This window comes from Hetaerina americana, unplaced genomic scaffold (genome assembly GCF_022747635.1).
Source record: "Hetaerina americana unplaced genomic scaffold, ioHetAmer1.1.p SCAF_27, whole genome shotgun sequence".
Taxonomy (NCBI): Eukaryota; Metazoa; Arthropoda; class Insecta; order Odonata; family Calopterygidae; genus Hetaerina; species Hetaerina americana.
Genome location: NW_027286841.1, coordinates 5,914,652 through 5,936,825, shown reverse-complemented (window position 1 = coordinate 5,936,825; position 22,174 = coordinate 5,914,652). Strand labels below are relative to the sequence as shown.

The 22,174-nt window shown below is 37.9% G+C and overlaps 1 protein-coding gene across 1 annotated transcript in view; it reads right to left on the bottom strand.

Moving 5' to 3' along the window:
- The window catches only part of LOC139689673 (hemocytin-like), a 202,796-nt gene that overhangs the window by 57,614 nt on the left and 123,008 nt on the right, over positions 1–22,174 (bottom strand). The window contains exons 54-61 of the mRNA XM_071586862.1: positions 20,310–20,506; positions 18,485–18,686; positions 13,020–13,204; positions 12,709–12,855; positions 8,882–9,029; positions 6,120–6,297; positions 4,651–4,756; positions 1,466–1,619 (exon numbers count right to left, since the gene is read on the bottom strand). Coding sequence (XP_071442963.1) covers positions 1,466–1,619; positions 4,651–4,756; positions 6,120–6,297; positions 8,882–9,029; positions 12,709–12,855; positions 13,020–13,204; positions 18,485–18,686; positions 20,310–20,506 — 1,317 coding nt within the window. The remainder of the gene's footprint in view (positions 1–1,465; positions 1,620–4,650; positions 4,757–6,119; positions 6,298–8,881; positions 9,030–12,708; positions 12,856–13,019; positions 13,205–18,484; positions 18,687–20,309; positions 20,507–22,174) is intronic.

Below are 22,174 nucleotides of genomic sequence, written 5' to 3'. Positions count from 1 at the left end.
TTCTAGTTTTGTTGCTACCATTTTTACCACCTCATTTCCCCAATGCACCTTATCCAACAAACAATGCCAAATATACATACAAAAATATTTCATTATTTTATCCTGTAACAGAGACATTCATAGAAGGTAATTAAGTGATAAAAATAATTTGAAAATTTAGATGGTTAACCCAAATAAAAATTTTGCTTGTGGCAATCAGATAGCATTGATTTGAGTTTTAGAGTCCCATATGGGAGGGAGCCTTCTGACTTTTTCCTACCATCTAAATGATTGTTAACCAGGGCATGATGCCTTTTTGCATTTTTAACTGCTAGCATTGAGGAAATATAAATACAAAATGACTGTCCACACAAGCTCACTATGGCTTTGAATAGGAAGTCACCATGACCCTCCCAATAAACAAATATTTATGGTTAAAAACGGAATGATATAGCAGTTTGAAATGCCTTTTAATTAACTCATGGAAACATTCTATACTAACCTGATAACACAGGAGATTATCAGTAAGTGCACACAGTGTAGCTGAAGAAATCATTTCAAACATGGACTATTTATCCATGGGTGGTGGCATTATCAAACTCCCCACTAAGCACTTCTCAGTTGCAGTGCAGTGGTAGATGCGCATCTTTCTCCTTGGTGTAGCATTCAGTTAACCCAATTTAAGGTACAAATGCTCCTTCAATACGCACTCACAATTGTGATGCACAACTATTTACCTTTCTAAAGTGTACATTATGTATTGAAAGCTGCTCGCTTAAAATAATGGCTACAATTGTCATTCACATTAAGGTCAAACCAATGAAATACATGAAGCAATTTTTCTTCTAAATGTGGGCTATCTGTTTTCTGATGAAATAAAATTAATTCTCCAAAACTTTATATTTTACGGTTCAATTCAAGGTTTTTTGAAGGATTTCTTTCTAAATGTTTTTCCCATTCCAGGTATGTTTTAGGTTTTCAAGGACGGCTGGTCACCCTGATACTAATCTCTCATGTACAGGTCAGAGAAGTGTGAAAAAGGGATCAATGCCAGAATGGTCATGCCGATGATATGAATGAGAGTCAAATGGCAAAATAGATATGTGTGAGGGATGATTGCAGGGAGTGGGAGAGGAACAGATACACCAAGAAAGGTGCAGGTGAATGTAATAGAAGAGGATCCACAAGACAAGGAATATCAAAATTCTCAAGATCAGAAGAACATGTTTGAAACAATGTATGAATATGTTGCTGAGGTGAAAGAAGTGCCCAAAGGCAGAGGGAAATCAGTATTAGAGTGAGTAGTGAAGCTTCTTTTCCACCAGGTTTTTCGTGACAGCAACCATGCTTACAGGGAAAGAATGGTATTTATGTATTCTTTAAGGAAAATTATGTGCTGAAATGCAGAGCACTCATAACATGCAATATTCAAGTATCTCACCAGTACTTTTGAATAATAAATACACACCCCTTTTGGTCATCTCACCTGCGCAATTCCTTTCATCATCAGGGCAGTCTTCAATACCATTACACCACAGTTCTTCCTCAATGCAGACACCGGAGGTGGGGCATATCTTGGTGCCAATGGGGCAGGGCTTGCACACACAGCCACACTGAGGAGTGAGCTCACTTCTCAGTCCCTAGGAGCAAAGGGAAGGAAGACATCACTGAAAGCACACCACGCAGCCGGGGCTGGGAATCATTTGTTGCACTGCTCAATTCCCCAGCTTGCATGGAATGACAATTACAATGGTCTTCCTCGTACACTTAAACAAGTTAACTAACATGAAGAACAAATTCCTCTCCATGCTAATAATTTACTTCCCTCTTCCCAATTTGGAGAACACAGTCTTCCATTTCCTTCTTTCATCCATCTTCCCAATCATATCCTCGGTAATCCATGGCTTCCTGACTCTTATTCCATTTAACTTTCATACTGTTTCGTCCACTGCTTTCATTATTCCTTTTTTGAACTATTTCCATCTTCCTTCCACTGCCCCCCTTCCTCTCTCGTAATTTATCATCTGAATCCTGGTACTCCTTCGTTTTTGCCCCAGTTAAGTCTCAGGCATTCCATTGTTTTATACTTCTTCATTCTCTTACATTTAAAAGCACACTTCATTAGTAACGAATTGTGACCCAAATTCACATCTGCTCTCAAGAAACTATGTGAGCTTATTGTGGTAGTCCTAAATCTTAACCTACAATATCATAACCTAACTCATATCTTCCCATAAAATTTGTTGTCTCAGGCATAACTTTATGGAATTTGCATAACATATTGAAATGTAATGAAATAATTGACTTTGTAATTCCTTACACTTTATTTAAAAAACACGACCCAGGTTTCGACGTTGAACGTCGAATGCTGACCTGATGATGACGTTCAACGTCGAAACCTGGGTCGAGTTTTTTAAATAAAGTGTAAGGAATTACAAAGTCAATTATTTCATTACATTTCAAGATATCTTCCCATATTTCCCAGTATTTTCCTTATGCAGCTATGTCTACTGTGGTGTTTACACCAGGCATTAGTTATAATTAATCAACTTCTCCTACAAATCTCTATAGTTTTCTCCCTGTAGCTATTCCTTTCTCCTAAACAACACTCTCCTACCTCACTCCCAACTCTCCCTTCACCCAACTGCATTCTTCCAGACTTGAGTAATCATTTCCTCTTACTGAGTGTGTATACTATGAGATACTTCTTTCTCCATAAGACTGCTTGCCAACATGCGTACCTGGATTCATACTAGCTTGTCTATTCTAATTTCGACTTGTTCCTCTTATTCACTTGTTTTCTCATTCAGTGCTATGGCTACCCCATAGTGATTCTCCACCTCTCCATTACATCTTACTCTGTCATCATCACACCAATAATCCCCGCTATCTTTCTGTCTCAGCATGCAATGGCCAAGTATGTCTATATTTCCTCTCTCCATCCCTTGATTCATATTTTCCAGCTTCCTAGCCATCAGCATTGCCCTTACATTCCAAGTCTCTATTTCTATATTTGTGATTATATAGACCTATTTTCTATCTCACCAGGATACCTTAAAAAATGTTATTAATAATACCTGAAGAATTTTAGAAAGCTAATTACTGCTGTGTGGATATCTGTACGTATGCACGTATGCATATGTATATACAGATGCGTGGCATCTCTACACATTCAAGGTAACTATGAAGCCCTGGGCACACAGTATCTATACAAATTCATGATAACCACAAAGTTCTGTGTGCGCATTATCGATGGGAAAATACGGTAATTAATTAAGGGTCTCATTCTTCTTCTATTATTTTCAGACACTATTAGCTCAGCCATGCAAGTTTTTCGTGTGATGACAACTGCTGAGGTCTTGCCTGCTCAGCTGCTGGCCTCAGCACACAGTCCATCAGGCTGAGTCCTGTAGTTTCGAGGACTCATAGTCATTATAGTGTCCATCATAAAAGTCTTGGCATAAGTATTTGAGGTGGTTTTCCTTCCATTGCCTTCCTCAATAGTGTTTTTAACATGACACTGTCACTTAAATGGCCACCCTACTGGGGCTAGATGCCTTTGCAGCTGAGGAACAGATGCTGTGTGGAATACCTTTCATCTGTCTCCTACCCTTTGACCTATTTGGTAAGGACAACCCTACTAGGGGCAAATATCATTACTACTACCCACACAGCTATAGGGGTCATTAGAGTGCACAAAGACCTTCTACTACATCAAGGTCATAGTCCATGGGGCAGGAATAATGCAATAATTTTTTTAAACATGTCACATATTTTTTCCCACGGTCAAAGGAGTTTCCTCACTCTCATTGATTCTAAGACACATATCAGCTCAACATCCAATGGTATTACATGTTTGTAGGTCACAAAACACCATAATAACTTTGCATTCCATTGTAGACACATTTCAAATAATTTGTGCAATGAAGGAAGTACCAACGTACAAGTAAAGTCCTATGGCTGCGATTAGGGATTACAGATTCAATAGGTTGGTGCTATTTCAAAATAAGTAGGATTAAAATAATAAAATTTTATGCTGTCAATAATGCGATTACTATTTGTCTTGAATACAAATTAAGGGTAATTGCATTAAAATGTAAAGTTTTATCTCCATGTATTATTTAAAAAATGCTAGAATGTTTTGGCATAATGCTAATAACATGCACATTTTCTGCCCTTTGTGACATGCACCCTCCCTTTTGGATTCATCCGGTATTATGGACAGAAATTGGTGGTGGCTCTCACAGTTACTCTGTGCACTGAGATTCACCTGTTCCTCATTGTCAAATAGCACTCCCAAAGAATGATTATGCTCTATGCTATTGTGCAACAAAAATTTTACAGGCTAAAAACACCATTCAGAAGAGTGCACATAATCTTTGTTAGTGATGAAGTGGTACACGGGGAAAATGCATTGAACCATTAAAACATCTGCGGCACCGTTGCGATTGCATTCTTCCAATAAATATGCGCTGCATTCACCAGATCTTTTGATCGCTAAGAGGAATGTAAATCAGCCATTCACTCATACTTGAGAACAAGTATTCATCAGTGAAATCTGTTGGCAATTTAGGGATCCCTTTTGTCAAAATGAGTCACACACAATGGTCTTATTACAGGTATGACAAGATCTGTGCATGCTGGAGGTTGGATACAAGAATAGACTCTCACCAATTCACACTTGGGGCATTTCTCTTCATGGCAGCTTGGGTTTCCTCCCACCATGCAAGTACACTGCTGGCAATCCTCAGTTTTGTAGATGGTCCCAACAGCATATCTATTTTGAATAGGAATGCATTAAAAGACTAACAGAGGAAGAATGACCCCAGCAGAGAGAGCATCTTAATCTTGCACCCGTGGACTTCAGGTCCCTGGATAACCATGTCCATAAACCCTAATGCCCTAACCTTCCAGAAACCATGTGTTGGTGTACTCAAGGCAAATAAATAGATTAACATGTGCCCTACTGAAGCAAATAAATACTAATCCATTTGTCACTAAATAGTGATATTAGAGTATTTACCCAAGCCCACAGTCATTGATGAAAAATTACACAGTTTGTAAGATTCAAGACATGCCATTTGACCTAAAATGACCATCTGAGGATTAAGTCAGACTAATTTAAAGGATTGTTCAATATTTACCACTTTATAATTATTCAAGTAATGACTTGAAAAGGCTAGTATTTATAAACACCATATATCCTGGTCAATAAGAAGCACTTTTTTTACTCCATAATATGCCCTAAAATCAGCCTGTAAGCAAAGGTGATTTGCCAGAAAAATGCTTGCGACTGACTATAATTTACCACATTAGGTATAGAAAAGAATTGCTTTGATTGCAAATTTTGATAAAATAAATGTTTTGAGTCAGTAATAAGAAACAGAGTTTTAATATTACATTAAAAGTACTTCCAAGGAAATTCCCAAATAAATTGTAAATGTATATACAATGTAGCATGTTTACTTTCATCTCACATGTGGTGCTGCTGCAAAACTTAATGCGTGTTAGACTAACAGCGATGCTGACCTTCCGCTCCAACATTAATTTTTTCACTGTTTCTCTCCCAATTAACATGTTGTTGTAACAATTTTATTGTTTAACTTCAAACTTATAATTTTTGAGAACCTCATTTTACCAATCATTTTAAATAAACATCTGTCTTACTTTTTTATCATACACATATCAGAAGTGATGCTTCATTTTTTAGCTAGGTATAATTATACTTTTTCATTTGTTTTAATTTTTTTTCATTGTCTTACTGTGCTTGTGGCCTATAAAAAAATGCTAGGACTGTAAATGTGTCCAAGGATAAGAAGATGTTACCATATATCCCGGCTCAAAAGACACTCTGATTTTTCAGGTCAGAATTTATGAAAAATACTTGGATCAGAAAGAAAATGATCAAATTATTTTGATTTTAACACTTACTACAAAGAAAATTGAATTGTTCCATTAAAAAATTAGCAGCTACACACATACACACTTTCATTCATCATAGAATCCAAGAATTTCATCATCATTGAGTCAAAATGCAAAGACAAGTAAAATACAAGCTAATTATTAACCTAATGAACACACAGGTTGAGAGAATCACTCCAAAGATAAAAAAACTAACAGATTAATTTCTAATTTCTTACGGTATATGCCCGATGTAACACTGGCACTCAGAGCGCCTTACGCATGCCGTGCCATCCCAGAGGAGACCCTCTGAGCAAGGCAAGCACTCAGATAGCACTTCTGAAGGAAGATTTGGACATGGTTTACATTCAGCTGGAGGGGTTGTGGTGACTTCCGGCATGACAGTTGTTACAGGCGCTGTTGGAAAGGAAACATCACTCGTAGAATAGTAAAACATGCATTTCCTATCCAGACATATGCAGTAAAAGCGCAGTCTGTTTGCATATCAGAAAATTCAATGAAATATCCTCAAATTAAACCCTCAAAGGTTTGTTTTTAGTAAGCCTCATCTCTCAATAGACTGCTGTTAAAGTTTCAGATATATATCCATTGCATTGTTTCATTTTCAAAGTTCATTGAAGTCACAAACTTTTTCTTATTTAGAAAAAAGGAAAGCAATGAATTTTGCACAGTGATTAAACACTTTCATTTAAAAGGCTTAACTTCGGAAGAGATCAAAGGCGATTTGGATGATGTTCCTGGCACATTTGCCCCTGTGTTTGTGACCGTTAACAATTGGGCAAATGAGTTTAAACGTGGCCGTACATCCACAAATGATGAACATTATTCAGGATATCTAGTGAAAGTGACTTACTCTGAAATGATTGACAAAACCCATGATATGATTGCAAGTGATCGACAAATCAAAGTTTATGAAATAGTTGAGGACACATGCGAGATGAGTGCCATATTTGCTCTCAGTGTAGAATAAATGCAAACATGTAGTCAATTTAGAGGCTGGTTTGACACTTACTTATCGCAATCCTGACCAGTTTCCGCATCGATATATAACTGCAGATGAAACATGGATACACTACGCACCTCACTCCTGAGACAAAGGAACAGTCAAAACAGCGGACTCCTAATGGCAAACTTGCTCTGAAGACAGTTCAATCAGCTGACAAGGTAATGACCACAGTTTTTTGAGATGCACGTGAGATTTATCCACATCAATTTGAGATTTATCCACATCAATTTGAGATTTATCCACATCAATTTGAGATTTATCTGCATCAATTTGAGATTTATCTGCATCAATCACTTACAAAAAGGACAAACCATAAATGGAGGGCATTACGTATTGTTACTGCACAGGGCGAGGGAAGAAATAAAGAAAAGCATAGTCATTTGGCAAAGAAAAAAATTCTCATCAATCAAGACAATACAATGGTGTACACCTGCACTTCTAAACTTGAAAAAATGGCTCGGCAGAAAACAATTCATTACGAACGAATTTATCATCACCAACACAGATTTTGAGGGCCTGTTTGGAGGAGGCCTATTTTGAGGACTTTCCAAAATCCTGCTTCATAAATGGCTTAAAAAAGTTACAGAATCTGTCGCAAATTTGTATTGAGCTGTAAGAAGATTATGTTAAAAAATAAAAAAAAATCTACTTTCAATATCAGGATATCAGGTATTCTATTTATTATTAAGGAAATGTTGAGCGACCCATGTTGCTGGAATTAGAGCTGGAATGCCACTTGATACCAGCAGCCATGCATGAGGCATGTCCAAGAAATAAGAACCATTGGCTCATATCTTCCATGCACCTGGTGGTGACATGGCCGGGCTACCATGATGACTTTCCTCCACTCAAACATGAAGGAGTCCCATCAGTTTGTTCCTCTTGAGTATCTTTATATTTCAGCTATTGTGTTGAGAAAAGTTTGTCTTGGCCAGTTATGTTATGCAATTGGTAATCAGGTTTTATAATCCAAGAATGCTTGACCATATGAAATTTAACACCAAATTTCATATGCGCAGTTTTCTGGGACAGACAAGGAAATATGAAAGCAGAATTTATGCCAAAAGGCTAAGATATAAAAATGCTAAAGCATAGGGTTCCACTCAGAAAAGTTATCAAACATTATGCACAAAGAAAGGAATGGCCTACTGAACTCTAGTATTTTATTTCTGCATGAATATACACAACTGCATAACATTGCATGCATGGCACATAAGAGAACAGTTCAACTCATTTCTCTGGGAACAAATCAGTCCCCCCATAAACAGGGAAGACTTTGAACCTAGTTACTTTCATCAGTTTATGCTCTTTTAGAAATATCTTGGTGAAAGATAGCATGGTGAGGCAAGGGAGGGAGCAAGAAGAGATGGTCCAAATCACTTTGCGTGGTATTATGCGAATAGGGTACATTCCTTCAAATTAGTGGCAAGATAGGACAAGGGGTCTCAATTTGTACGGTGACTATGACAAGGGGTGTGTAGAATTTAATGCATTGAAACAGATAGAAATTACTATTCAATCATTGTCTATTTTTTAAAACTATACAGTGGGTACTTATTTTCAATGGGCTCCTTTTATTATCAATATTTCCAAGTAGTCTGACAGAAAAGAAAAGAATCTGCTTTGTGCAGGTCATCCAAGTAAAATAAACCACACCCACTCTTTCTGAATCCATTTGACACAAACTTGTATTACAACAATATTGAATAATCAGTTCAGGTCTGAAAGCCCTAAAAAAAATCTTTTGAATATGTTTAAAAACTGATTTATATTTATTAAATGAACTTAATGGATTAAAAATTATGTGACAATGGTGGTGGTTAAGTGCTTATGTAATATTAAATAGCACTTAAATGGTTAACAAACAAACTAGAATAAATAAATTAAAACAAATGGAAATACTTTAAAAGCCAATGCATAAAACACAATAAAAATTTAAAGTTTCATGAGAAAATGAAGCAGTCATTAACTTACGATAAGGATGGAAGCAGCCTAAGATTTCAGCCCTGAGAGCAATGTTATTGTGCCATAACAGGGGCATTATTTTGAGGAAGCGTGCCTGAATTGGGCGATTAAAAAAATTCTCTTGAACTGTGTTGGCATCAAAATTCCCAGGGAAAACCTTAGATAAAAAGAAAAGCCAATGTGTTACAAATGAAATACATCAAAAAACATCATTCAGGGTTACTTGAGCCATATAAAGCAACCCAATTAGAAAACTGAAACAGAGAACACAATGACGTAAAGCCCTGTCAGTTTGGGTAGAGGTAGTTCTTAGAGAAGGTGACTGACAGCAGAGGTCAGAAGTATAAGGAGGGCAGTACAGTGGGAGCAGGATATTCAGGGAATGGGTGAAGGTTGGAGGGAAACCTGGCATCGGCATCAGCCTACTCTTAAGAAAGGTGCCAAGAGGTCTGCTGCAGTTTAACATACCATCCCACAAACGGCATACTAACTCAAAGTGCTCTCAACAAAACACCCCAAGTAAGAACCGGGATAGCACTGAAAATCACTGGCTGCCACTGGGATTCTAACCGGGGCTTCCACACCATCTTGATCCCCTTGTCAGTTGGGATTCAAGATGACAGCAAGGGCATTGCTAATTGATTCCACAAAGTAGCAATTCCAAATCAAGCCAAGAAATTCCAAGAAAGGTAAGAAAACACATAAGAGTGGAAGTCTAAACGCAGATGGGGAAAATGGGGACAAACGTGGAAATTTCCCTGCAATAGGCTGTTAAACAACAAAACCTATACAATGAGGGTATCAGTCAAACATGATTTAATGCAAACCAAGGCTTTCAGTCACAGTCACCTTTGAAGAAATCTGAGGCCATCAGATGAGAATCTTTGACATAGAAGAGATAACAGAGGCAAAATAGATACACAGAAATGGACACTCACATCAAGGCTGTTGGCTGTCAAGCTGCATTAGTCAGTGTTAGGGGCAGGAAACACTATTGTTGGGGCAAGGGCAGGATGGGGTGGGGCACGTGAAGGAGAGAGGAGAAGGGGAGCGAGGGACACATTTGGAGAGTGGGGTGTTGGCCACTGGACGGCTTCAGAGCATGACTCTGACCCCAGGCTGTTCAAAAGCATCAATTAACAAGATACACGTCATCTTGTGAGTACTCACCTTGATGGAAGCAGAGTACATACTCGGGGATAGGTTATTTAAGAGAAATAGATGACGTGGTGAATCACCATGGTTCATTATCCCTAGGGAAAGGGGTTGGAGAACTTTCGCCTGCATAAGAGTAGGGCAGCAGTTGCATAAAAGATGTTAAATCACATTGTTGGAGGTGCATGGCTGGTGGGATGGAAAAGGGAGGCCGTAGGCATGGCAGCAGAGAAGGTAGAACCCCCATCTTAGGTGACTACGAAGAGAGAGAGAAGGAAGGTGGGATCTGGGCTCTTTTGATTGCAATGTGAATCTCATATTTGTGCGACCCTTGGAATGTGATGGGAGAGCATTGTTTTGAAATACGTGGAGGTAAATAAAATAGCATTGATTGTTTTCATGGGATGAGGTAAAGTTTCCATAGTATGTGTTGGATCTTGAGGGCAACCAAAATAAAAGTATTTAAGTCAAACTTTGTAGAATTGCCTGTTTTGGGATGAGGGTCAGCCATTGGGTGGAGACCACTGGGGATGAGAATTTCTGACCAGTAATTTCTCTGTGCATCCTCAGTTTCCGAGGTGAACAGATATTCCTTAAGGAATTAGACATTGTCGCGTTATGGTCATGGATGAAAGGGAATGGATCATTTGCTATACAATAAGCGGCCATTATTTAAGTGGAGATAATTATGGTGATCATTGGGTTCAATTTAGACAGAGGCATTGAATTCATTGTTCTGTAAGTGAAAATCAATATTGAGATGACAATTGATGGGGTAGGAGATTCAAGAAGTAAAAGACAAGGGTAAAGAAAATTGAGACAGGAAATGAACGAGGATAGAGTTTCTGATGCATACGAAGATAAATAACAACATAACACATATAGAATATGAAAATACTTGGGTGAAACTATAACTAAGGACATGTCCGGGGGAAAACACTTTCGTGAAATTTGCAAAATAGCTAATAAAAAGGATACTTGGGAATTTTAATCAGGATGTCTAAGAGCTTTTTATTTCATATTAGCTATGCCCCAGCTTGAGTATGCTGCAAGTGAATGAGATCCTAATGAAGTAGGTTTAATTTTGGAACTACATTGAGTGCAATGTAAAACAGCTAGGTTTGTGAAAATTGTTATGAACAATGTAGCAAGGTAACAACACTATTGGAAGAATTAAGATGAGAGACACTAGTTTATAGTTGGCTCAAATACAGGTTAAATTTACTGCAAAAATTTGAGGCAGGTTACTTATCTGAGGATGTTAAAGACATATTACAGGCCTCCACTTACTAGGTAGATCATCAGATCCGGGAGTAAAATCAGGGAGATTTATTGTAAGATGGATAGATTTAAAATGTACTTTATTCCTTGGGCTATTAGAGATCAAAATAGATATGACAGCAATCGTGTAGGTAATAATTAGAATTGGTAGTCTATATATTTGTCGATATCCTGCACGTTTCTTCCGGCAAGTTATTCTTTTTATTTGATGAACCCATCTTTTTAACAGTTCTACAACATGATTTTAACACATGTATCCTGTTATAGAATAGTGTTGTTTGTAAGTACTTTCTTTCATGTGATTAAAGTTTTTTGAGGGCATGATCAAACTAATATTTGTGTAGAGGTAACCTGATTGTGAATGAGTATGCATGGCTGATGATCTGTAATACCCCCTGCCACATGCCCTCGTGGCGGCTTGCAGGGTGTGGTGTAGATGTAGATAGGGAGGCAATGTAGCAGACTCCAAAGAGAGGCTTAGTGGCTTGGCTTTAGAGAAAGTTTCATTCAAGTTGGCGCATTTAAAAAAATGGTATTTGCTGGTGCTTTCTACTCTTCCTCTTGTTGGCACATTTAATGCTTTGTTGAAGGTCAAGGCATTGTTGTGAGTGGGTAAAAGATGTGCCAGGTGGAGAAGGAAATTGGAGGAGGGGGCTTGAGGCATTAGAGAATGAGATTCCAGGCTTTCTTTTTGGTGAGTTATAGTCACACAGGGAACTGAAGGGAATAGTGGCCACCAGGATTTTTCCTGGTGGCCACTATTCGTGTCACTTCCCTGTGTGACTCAGTTAAAATCAGTCCCAACACCTGATTAAAGCCCACCGGGGTTTTATCAGGTGTTGGGACTGATTATAACTAGTGAAGGAAATGATATGAGCCCAGATGAATTAGGAGTGGTAATAGTCAATTACTAGGCATTTGTAAGAAAATTCATCAAAGTTTACAGTGCTATTCAGATTTAACTTTTTAATACACCAACCTCATTTACATGATAACTCAAAATGGAATTTGTAAGCTTATAAACATAAAATAAATTTATTCAAAATTTTCAATAAATTTAAATTGTCTTGTAATCAAAACTTTTGAAATTTGTCCATTATTATTATACTTTTTTTGTACTTTTACCACAGTGCATTTCTTTAATTGGCATATGATTGAAAAAATCAATTAGTGATTCCTGGCAGCATTGCTAGCATTATCTGGAGCAATTATGTCAGCCTCAGAGGTGTTTATGAACCCACATTCTAAATAGGAAAATGAAAGGTGTATGGCATTACATTTATGAGGCTGCTGGATATAATTACACGTACACTCTTAGAATCATGTTTCCTCCATGTTAAACAATAAAAACTGTCAACAAACAAATCAAAAATATACACACTTGTAGCCATAAAGCATACCTTCCCAGATCCATCATCATTAAGCACTGGATTCCATGCTTTGTCATCATTACTGTACATAACTTTGTATGATTCAACCCAAGAATCACCACCGCTTTGACCCTTTGTGCTTACTCCTGTGAGATTTCTTGGCTCTAAAAAGTCAAACTGGAATTAAATGCAAAACAAGAAATTAAAAATCCTGTAACAAAATCTGCTCTTAAAATTGAAAGATCGACAGAACTTATAAGTCCTGATTTCAAAAAGCCAATCACAATTGAAAGCACTTAATTTTTTCAAGTCACATAAATTACATAGTTTAAATTTAATACCTTGACCCATTCGTGCAATGAATTAGTGCTGGGCATCCAGGCTCCTCCATGATCCAAATCCTTTGGCGTATTCAGGCGAATGTTTTTGGCAGTAAATCTCTCGTCACCGCCGTGGACGGAGGATACGTCCACTTGTTCATCACTCATCATGCCATTTTGCAAACCCATCTCATCTTTACATAAAACTGAAATGAGAAATTGGGCACCATTGGCATGTAATGGAGGTTTCAAAAAATAGAAGCAGAAAATTACCTATGACTGAGTATGTTTGTACAAATAAACAAAATCATTAGTGGCTATAAATGAACTCTGAAACGAGTATACATGCTTGCATCCACAACGCACAGTGTTTCAGCCAAGCACGTCAATGGGCAGCATAAATATTTGGGTTTGATGATTACTGGTCCTCCAAAATACTTACTTGATTGAGAATCGGAACAGATTGGAACTTACCCAAAGTGAACAGTCAACATAGTCAATGACATTATCATGCTCATGTTTTGTGCGTTGAGTCTCAGGACTGGGTTTACCGGGGCTCTAAAATAAGATGGGTCACAATTTTCCACCTCGTGAAAGTGGAAAAAATACCCATGTTATGGGTATTCAGGATGATAGGATATGCTGCTTTCTGGTCAAACATATTTTTTTCTTCTTTGCTTATAATGTTAAAGATTTATGAAATCATGTATTCCTTCCTTCTGAAATAGTTTTACATTCGATGAAATCAGGGGTCATTTTCACAAAACTTGCCTTTTAACTGATATAACATGTGAATTTCTATTGACCAGAAACACTTGACCCTGTCTAATAGTGATAGAGGGTTGTAAAGAAATAATATTTGGATTTTACACATGTAAAAATATTTCACCTAATGAAAGTATGCTGATTATTTACAGTGGAGTTCATATGTTTTTATCGCCTCCCCTAAATACTACTACTACTGCTTCATATGTCTTTAAAGGGGATATGGAAACTGAGCATAATGACCGATAGGTGCCCTAACTGCAATATCGAGGAAAGATAAAACATTAACCTAATTAAAATGTGACAAGAGATCTCTAAGATTATTATTGCAAATCCATATACATTTGCTTTCCTTTTCCTTAAGTTTCTGAAGGGTTAAAAGAAATACTTTGCCAAAAAAATATTTTCAAAAAAATGTCCAAAGACTTTTTTGAAAAAATGTTTTTTATTGAGTCAAAGAGTGTATAGAAAGAGCCAATGCTATAATTTAATGAGCCATTTGTAATGTATTCTGATATATTTGAAAATATGATATTTTGAAGAAGACAGTAAAATTATGTTATTACAATTATTGTTTTACAGTGAAATCCATTGAGTGGTGAAAAAATACCTTAGTGGCAATTTTAATAAAGCATTTGTGAAATACAATAATCAGAAAGGCTGAAAGAAGGTGTGAAAGTCAGTGGATGCATGAAATCAGTTAGATTTGTGAAGGATCAATCTTAAGTAATGCAATCAGCCAAGGAATCACCGTCATTGATGAGCACATGACAGAATGATTGTAATATGTACAGGTATGAAACAATGAGAGAAATATGAAGGTAATGAGGCTATCCAGCAACAGAAAGGCTAACACAAATGTTCAACTTGAGGACCATAAACTAGACAGCAGAATTTCAGGAGCAGTTCCCTCATCACGAAAGTTTTTAAGAGAAGGTGAGGAGAGTAATCATGATATTCCAAGAAGGAATGAATTACGTGAAGAAGCATTTAGAAAGGAGTTGATGGCAAGAACTTTGAGTGAGATGTAAAGGAGATATTACAACAAACTTAAATATGGAGGGTAGCTAAGTACTTCTCAGGAATTTATCATTGAGGTAAGAGAATAAACATAGCCTGGAGACGATAAGTTGTAGGGGTTGAAGAGGGTGAAAAATGTAAAACACATGGAAAGAAAAAGAAACAAGGAAGTAGTAGGCATGGTGGGGAAAGAGAGAAGGTCAATGGAAGAATATATTCTACTCTTTTAGGCTTCAGTTCGTGGGAGTATTTAATATCCATACTAAAAAGACTTTGTACTTTTCCACAGGTGTTTATTATTATTATTATTAGATAATCTACCGGTTAAGGTAAGTTTTTGGATGGACACAGCTCCTAAATAAATATTCTGTGACTCCTAGCAAAACACAACATCCTACTCTACATCAGGTCCCTCTTCATCTCTGGGTACCTTCTTCCTCCCTTCATCCCGTCCAACATCCCTATCCTGTTCCTTCCCTTTCCTCGTTTGCCTAACATTCTCCCCTCTATCACAGTGTTCAACATCCCATTGCCGATTAAAACCTACCTCCATAGAATTTCTCTCAGCAAACCCCTCTCTTCGCCCACCATACCAAGCAATTCTTCATTTGTTTTCTTCTCTGTCCATTTTACCTTCTCCATTCTTCTCCACACCCACATTTCAAAAGCCTCCAGTCTACGTCTATCCTGCTGCTTCAATGACCACGTTTCTGCACCGTACATAGCTACGCTCCATATCAAAGTTTTTACGAGTCATTTCTTAATATCCTTACTAAATGTCCCTGTCATCAACTCCCTCCTCCTTGTGAAAGCCTGTTTGCCTAGAGCAATTCTTCTCCTTACGTCCCTACTACTTTGACCGTGTTGGTCCAAAACACTACCGAGATACGTAAACTGTTCTACCTGCTCTAGCTTTTGCCCTCCTATTTTAATGTTAAGCTTGGCCTTTTTCTTTCTAGAAAATCGCATAACCTTTGTTTTATTAATATTGATTCTCATCCCATACCTGTCGCACTGAATTTCCAATTCACTAAGCAATGCTTGCAGCCCCTTGGTTGACTGACAAACTAAAGCTTGGTCATCAGCAAACCTAACTGATTTTACGAATTTCCCACTGACATTCATTCCTAGCTCCAGTTCTTCCAATGCCTCTTTAATCATTTCTTCCACATGCACGTTGAACAGCAACGGTGATAATGGGCAACCCTGCCTTACAACTCTTCCTAACACTGCCCATCCAGACTCCCCGTTCCCCACCCGCACCTGAGCAGTCTGAGACATGTACAGGTTGCGGATTAGCCTCCTTTCCCTCCAATCTATTCCTATTTTTTTCAATATACTCATTAGTTTTTGCCAATTCACTCTATCAAATGCTTTTTCGAAATCTACAAAACAGGCGAATACCTCCTGTTTGTGTTCTTTATTCCTCTCGATTAATAATCTCATGACTGCAATGGCATCACGCGTACCTCTCCCCTTCCTAAACCCAAACTGATCTTCCCCTAAGTAATCATTTGCCCTACTCTCTATCTTTTGTTTATGATCCTGAGAACAATTTTAGCTGCGTGGGATATCAAACTTATCGTCCTGTAGTCCTCACATGATGTAGCCTTTCCCTTTTTCGGAATAGGAACTAAAACTGATCTCACAAAGTCTTCCGGCCAGATTCCTTCCTCATAGATATTACAAATCAGCCCATATAGCCTCTTCCTCCCACATTTTCCTAAGCCTTTTAAAAGTTCCGCGGGAATGTTATCCACCCCCATGGCCTTATTTAGTTTCATCTCCCTTAGTGCCCTTTCTATCTCATTGTCTGGTATACCTGGACCTAAGCTATCTTCCTCTCCGTCATGTTCCTTTTTAATGACTAACTTTGTTGGTCTGAGTTCTTTACTATACAGCTCTTCTATATACTCCTTCCATCTCTCTTGGATCTTTCCTGCGTCAACTATTACCTTACCCGCCTTATTTCTAACTGTTAGCATAGATCTCCCTTTCTTACTTCCCGATAAAGATTTAACTTTGCTGTACAGCGCACCGATTTCACCCTTCCTCTGCAGACGTTCCATATCATCGCACTGCGTCTTCCACCATGCTTCTTTTGCTTTATTTGTTGCCCGCCTCAATTTATTGTTTAATTCTTTGTACTTCATTTTGCCTAACTCTGTATTTACATTCTTCCATTTTCTCCATCCATCCATCCATTATCCATCTTTGTAATCATCTCATCCTTGATCCATGGTTTCTTAGTGCTTTTAGCGTTAACGGTTCCAATAGTGTCTTTTGCGGCTTTCAATAACCATTTCTTGATATTTTCCCATTTTTCTTCGACAGTACTTAGCTCTTTACAACCCTCCATGATTTTCTCTACCGCCTGTTTGTATTCCTTCCTTTTCAAACTATTTAATGCTTCTACATTCCATTTTCTAACCCGCTGCCCCTGCGTTATCTTTTTGAAATGGACGCTACATTTCATAACAACTAAATTGTGGTCAGAGTCTGCATCCGCTCCCGGGAAGCTGTGCGAATTCATCACACTGTTCCTAAACCTGTGTCTAACCAGAATATAATCTAGCTGATACCTCTCTGAGTCACCCAGCATTTTCCATGTATACCTGCATTGCCCATCATTTAAATATTTAGGTTTTTATTATAAGGTAAATTTAAGTCAGTAAGTAGAGTTAGTAAGGTAAGGTAAGTAAATTTGTACCTGATGATGCCACAAGTCAGTGAAGTGCGTTGTACCTAAAATAAAAATCTGTAGAAAAGTTCAAAGGAAGAAATTTTAAGGAGACATGAAAGATGGAAGCACAGCATATTGAATCGCAATGAACTGCTGAAGACTGTGACAGACGGGAGAATGAATATTGGGTAAATTAAGTAAACGCAAGAAAAGGTAAAACATTCCATGTTGGATGTTGGGGGCAGGAAGTAACATGTGGTTAAAGAATGTCCTGCAGTAATGCAGAATTTAGATTAATTATTTAGTGTCAGTTTAGGTGAGAATAGGTTTGTGAGATTAGGAGCGTCAGATTAGGTGAGATTTAACAGTGCAGCAGAGTTTAGGAATTGGATTCATCAAAAACCAACTTCAACCAGTAAACTACGCTCAATAGTAACATTCAAAATATATTTCACCCCTAAAACCTTTGTGCACATCCCATGAGCCTAATTATTGTAATTCTGCAAACAATATGTGAGCAATTAGTGCCCTCTTACACACCATGATCGCAATACACTCACATACATTTTATCAGGTGGTCATGAGAATAAAAATTTTATATTTTTACAAAAAGAAATTTGGCATCAAGAAAGGACATATTTTTAATAAATCATCAAAAGAATTATTTCACCTGAAGATATAACTTATCCTTCAACAATTCCAATTTCAGCTTACGCTGGTATTTCAAATCTCTTTAAAAATACTAGCAAAGGAGAAATAGGTATTTTCAAGAAATTTGACTGATATATCAGCCACGGAAGGACTATAATTACAAATTAGTAAAACAATATTTTAAAACGTAAGTCCATGGAACTAAATTAGGAGATTGAAATAGCAGATCAGAATGCACTACCTCGGAGGAAAGTATTCATCAAACAAATTGGACAAAGAGGATCAAACACTATCAAGAATTAGCATAGGTATCATGAGGCACTTCATTATTGAACACAAAAATTCTAATTCTCGTATTGTCACATACCATCGATGACTGTGGTCAAAATCACCGAAGTTGTTGCAGCAGGTGCTGTGGGCACTGGCTGCTCTCCACATCCAATTGCTTCAACAAGCAGAGAAATACCATTCTTCCAAGTAGTTGGGTTTAGGCGCAAATATCTTGCTTCAAATGGCTTGGCAAATGTTTCCACCTTGGGTAAGTGACCATCCACGGGGCCACGGAACAACTATAAAAGTAAAAAAAAATGACCCCCTCATTTAATGAAGCATTTAACATTATTGCAGGGATGTTGGCAAATGAAAACAGACTTCATATGCCCAGAGGTTGGATTTGTTCAACATAAAAATATATATCATGAAAGATTGGCAAAAGATCCATAGAAGTAAACGAGACAATGGCATAGTACTTTGAATTAAATACTTCCACACTCTCATATGTTATTAATAATAATACAAGGTCTGACCAATAAATACGCGAACTGAGGCCATGAAAACTTCATTTTGCAAAATTAAGGCCACATCGATTTTGTCCCCTTCAGAGTACTCTCCATTCGTAGGCTATGCACTCAGTCCATTTTCTTTTTCACAATCCAAAACACCCTTGGAAGTCCTCGGCAGTGAGGGCTTTTGGTTTTCTCATCGTCGTTTCATGCTTTATCGTGTCCACATCTTCCCAGTGATGTCCCCTCATCACATTTTTGCATTTTGGAAGTAGGGAAAAGTTGCAGGGGGCCAGATCTGGAGAATTAGGAGGATGGTCAAGGGTGGCGATTGAACTTTTTGCCAGAAATTAACGGACAATCAATGCTGAATTTTCAGGTGCATTGTCATAGCAAAGGATCCATCCATCATGTTCAGTTAAAATAGTAAGCCATATTGATTTTCCTATATTCAGTTCATCAGCTATCATTCGGACAGTTTTTCGATGGTCAGTAAGGACGAGGGACTGCACACGATCAATGTTGTCGTCAACACAGGAGGTTGAAGGTCGTCCCGGGCTTGCATCATCCATGGCGTCTTGTCGGCCATCTTTAAATCATTATATCATTATATCATTATTTGTTTAAACACCCATCAAACTTGCGAGATGTGTCCGTATCATGCAACCAGCCATGCTGCAAATGCTGCCATTTTCTAAGACCTGCCACCTCCCTTACTACCAACTCCCAACCCGACACCTCCTGCACCCCAAAAAATATTTCACTCCGCCACTCCTGTAACTTATGCCCTGCCTTATATGTGGGTGGATGCACCACCACCATTTCCCTCCACGTGAATGACCACCGACCGATATACCACCAAATCTCCCACCTTCCTTAATTATCCCATCCCTACTCACACTGCTTCCCACAACCAATCTTACGATGACTGCTTCTCCATTTCAGTGATTGAAACCATTCCCAAATACACTAGTAGCATAGAGGTGAGAACCCACGAGATGGTGCATATCTGGGTGCTGCAGTCATCTAAACCTCCCAGTCTGAATCAAGCCCACTGAATCCATCCAATAGCCACCCACATAACATCCCCTCCCACCCCCATGCTCGTTTCCTACTCGTCCCTTACCTCTCCCCCCAACACACATATCCTTTCCGCTCTTCCCCCGAGAATGACATTCTGATATTGATTGCATTGCTGTCGAAATGTCAAAACTACATATGTGACAGTCCTTTCTTTGTGTTTCTGTGTTTTGAAAAATTTAATCAAGGTTTTTATACACTTGTGCTTTGCCAAAGAGCGTTCTGTTTCAAAGATAGGTATGAATGCTCTGAAATTCTATCTTTTATGACATGTCCTACATTTTTATTGCACATAAATTCTTGGGTAAATAAAATTATTATTAATATTACCTTGGGTTGCCCATCTGCATCAGTCACATAACCGAACTTGAGGCCATCTTCACTATGGAGAACAAAGTAGCTGGTGACATACATGACAGGTGGTCCTGCACTACCCTGGATTTTTAATCCATAAACAGGTTCCACTTTCCCAAGGTCCACTTGAAGGAACTGATCTTTGTTCTGATGTCTTGGAATCCACCCCAAACCTACACAAGCATTGTAGGGAAGAATATTTGCTTTATTTTTATCATCTATGAACAGAAATACCCCTAATCTGTTACTACATTAATTTTGGTCATTCAAAACAACACATTATTTAAAGAATTACACATCTGACAAATAAAATAAAAATTTAAAGGAAATCAGTTCAACTTGGGCAATATTAATAATTTTGCGCACTTTTATACCTATTAAGAAGTTGCAATATATTTCTGTTTACTGAGCACAATCACCAGACACAAGAAACCAAATCCAAGTGACCCACGGATGTATTCCGAAGCATTCCTTCTGAGAGAATGAGATTGACCGAAGTAGCTAAAAAGTATGTATCAAGCAAAATACCTGGCAAGTACTTTGAGATTGAGCAGCTGAAGCTGAGTATCTAGAGGCACCTATACCTCTTTTCGTGTATCTGTTGGTGAAGACTTAAAAGATGTAGTCGAAAGTCCTGACTTTTGGCCGAAACATGTTTGTGTCAGAAGGTATTTTTTTATGAAGGCCCACCTGACCTCCGCAAAGGGTTAGTCGAAGTTAGCCAGCCTTTAACAATCGAGCAAGTTAATATTCAGTGACTCAGGAACAAAGTAAATCTGCTGGAAGTGGCTATAAATGAGTGTGAACCAGACATTTTGTGTATTACTGAGCATTGGTTAAAATATGAAGAACTAATGGTTATCTCACTCTCAAATTACTCCCTAGAGTCCTCATTCTGCCGGACCACATATAAAGATGGAGGCATGGCCATATTCATGCGTAGTAGAATAAAGGGTACTATTAACTCAATTGACGTGCCTGTGAAGGAAGAAAAAACTTTTGAATGTGCAGTGTGTTCCCATGAAACTTCAGTGGGATTGCTTCCGCTCATTTCCATCTATAGATCACCAACTGGCAATTTTCATACATTTATTAAAAAACTGGACCAACTCTTTTGCTCCTTATTTGCAAACAACCGGATACTCATGCTGAACGGCGACCTCAACTGTAATCTCTTAGTTGACTCCCCTCCCAGATCCGAATTGCTGAATCTGTTCAAAACTTACGGCATGGAATGTTTTAATAATAATCCTACCAGAGTCACTCCCACATCCATCACCCTCATTGATTCTGCTGTGACCAACCTTAACCAAGAAAATGTAGTAACAACTGTTAGTGACCTAGGTATAACAGACCATTGCATGGTGAAAATAAGTATTGATACTAACCAACCAATGGTGAGCCTAAATGCTAAAACTTACCTACGGCAGTCTCTTACTCTTGGAAATATGCAGCATTTTCTGCTCCTTCTACAGTCCCAAAACTGGAACAACGTCTATTACCTTAAGTCAGTTGACGAAGGTTTCAATTACTTTTATTCAATTTTCAAACACAATTTTGATTTGTGTTTTCCAGTAACACATCATAAAATATATCATAGAACAAAATGTAAGCCATGGCTAACAGACGAGATCCGTAACTACTCCACTATCCTTAAAAAACTTGCTATCTACAGTAAAAGCTCAAACAATCATGAACAAAGGTTACTCCATAAGGTACTTCAAAAGTATTACCGTAAACTGATTTCTACCACGAAAAGAACTCATAATGATAATAAGTTACTTAATTCCAATAATAAGTCCAAAAGTGCATGGGAAATAATTAATGACTGTAGAGGTAAG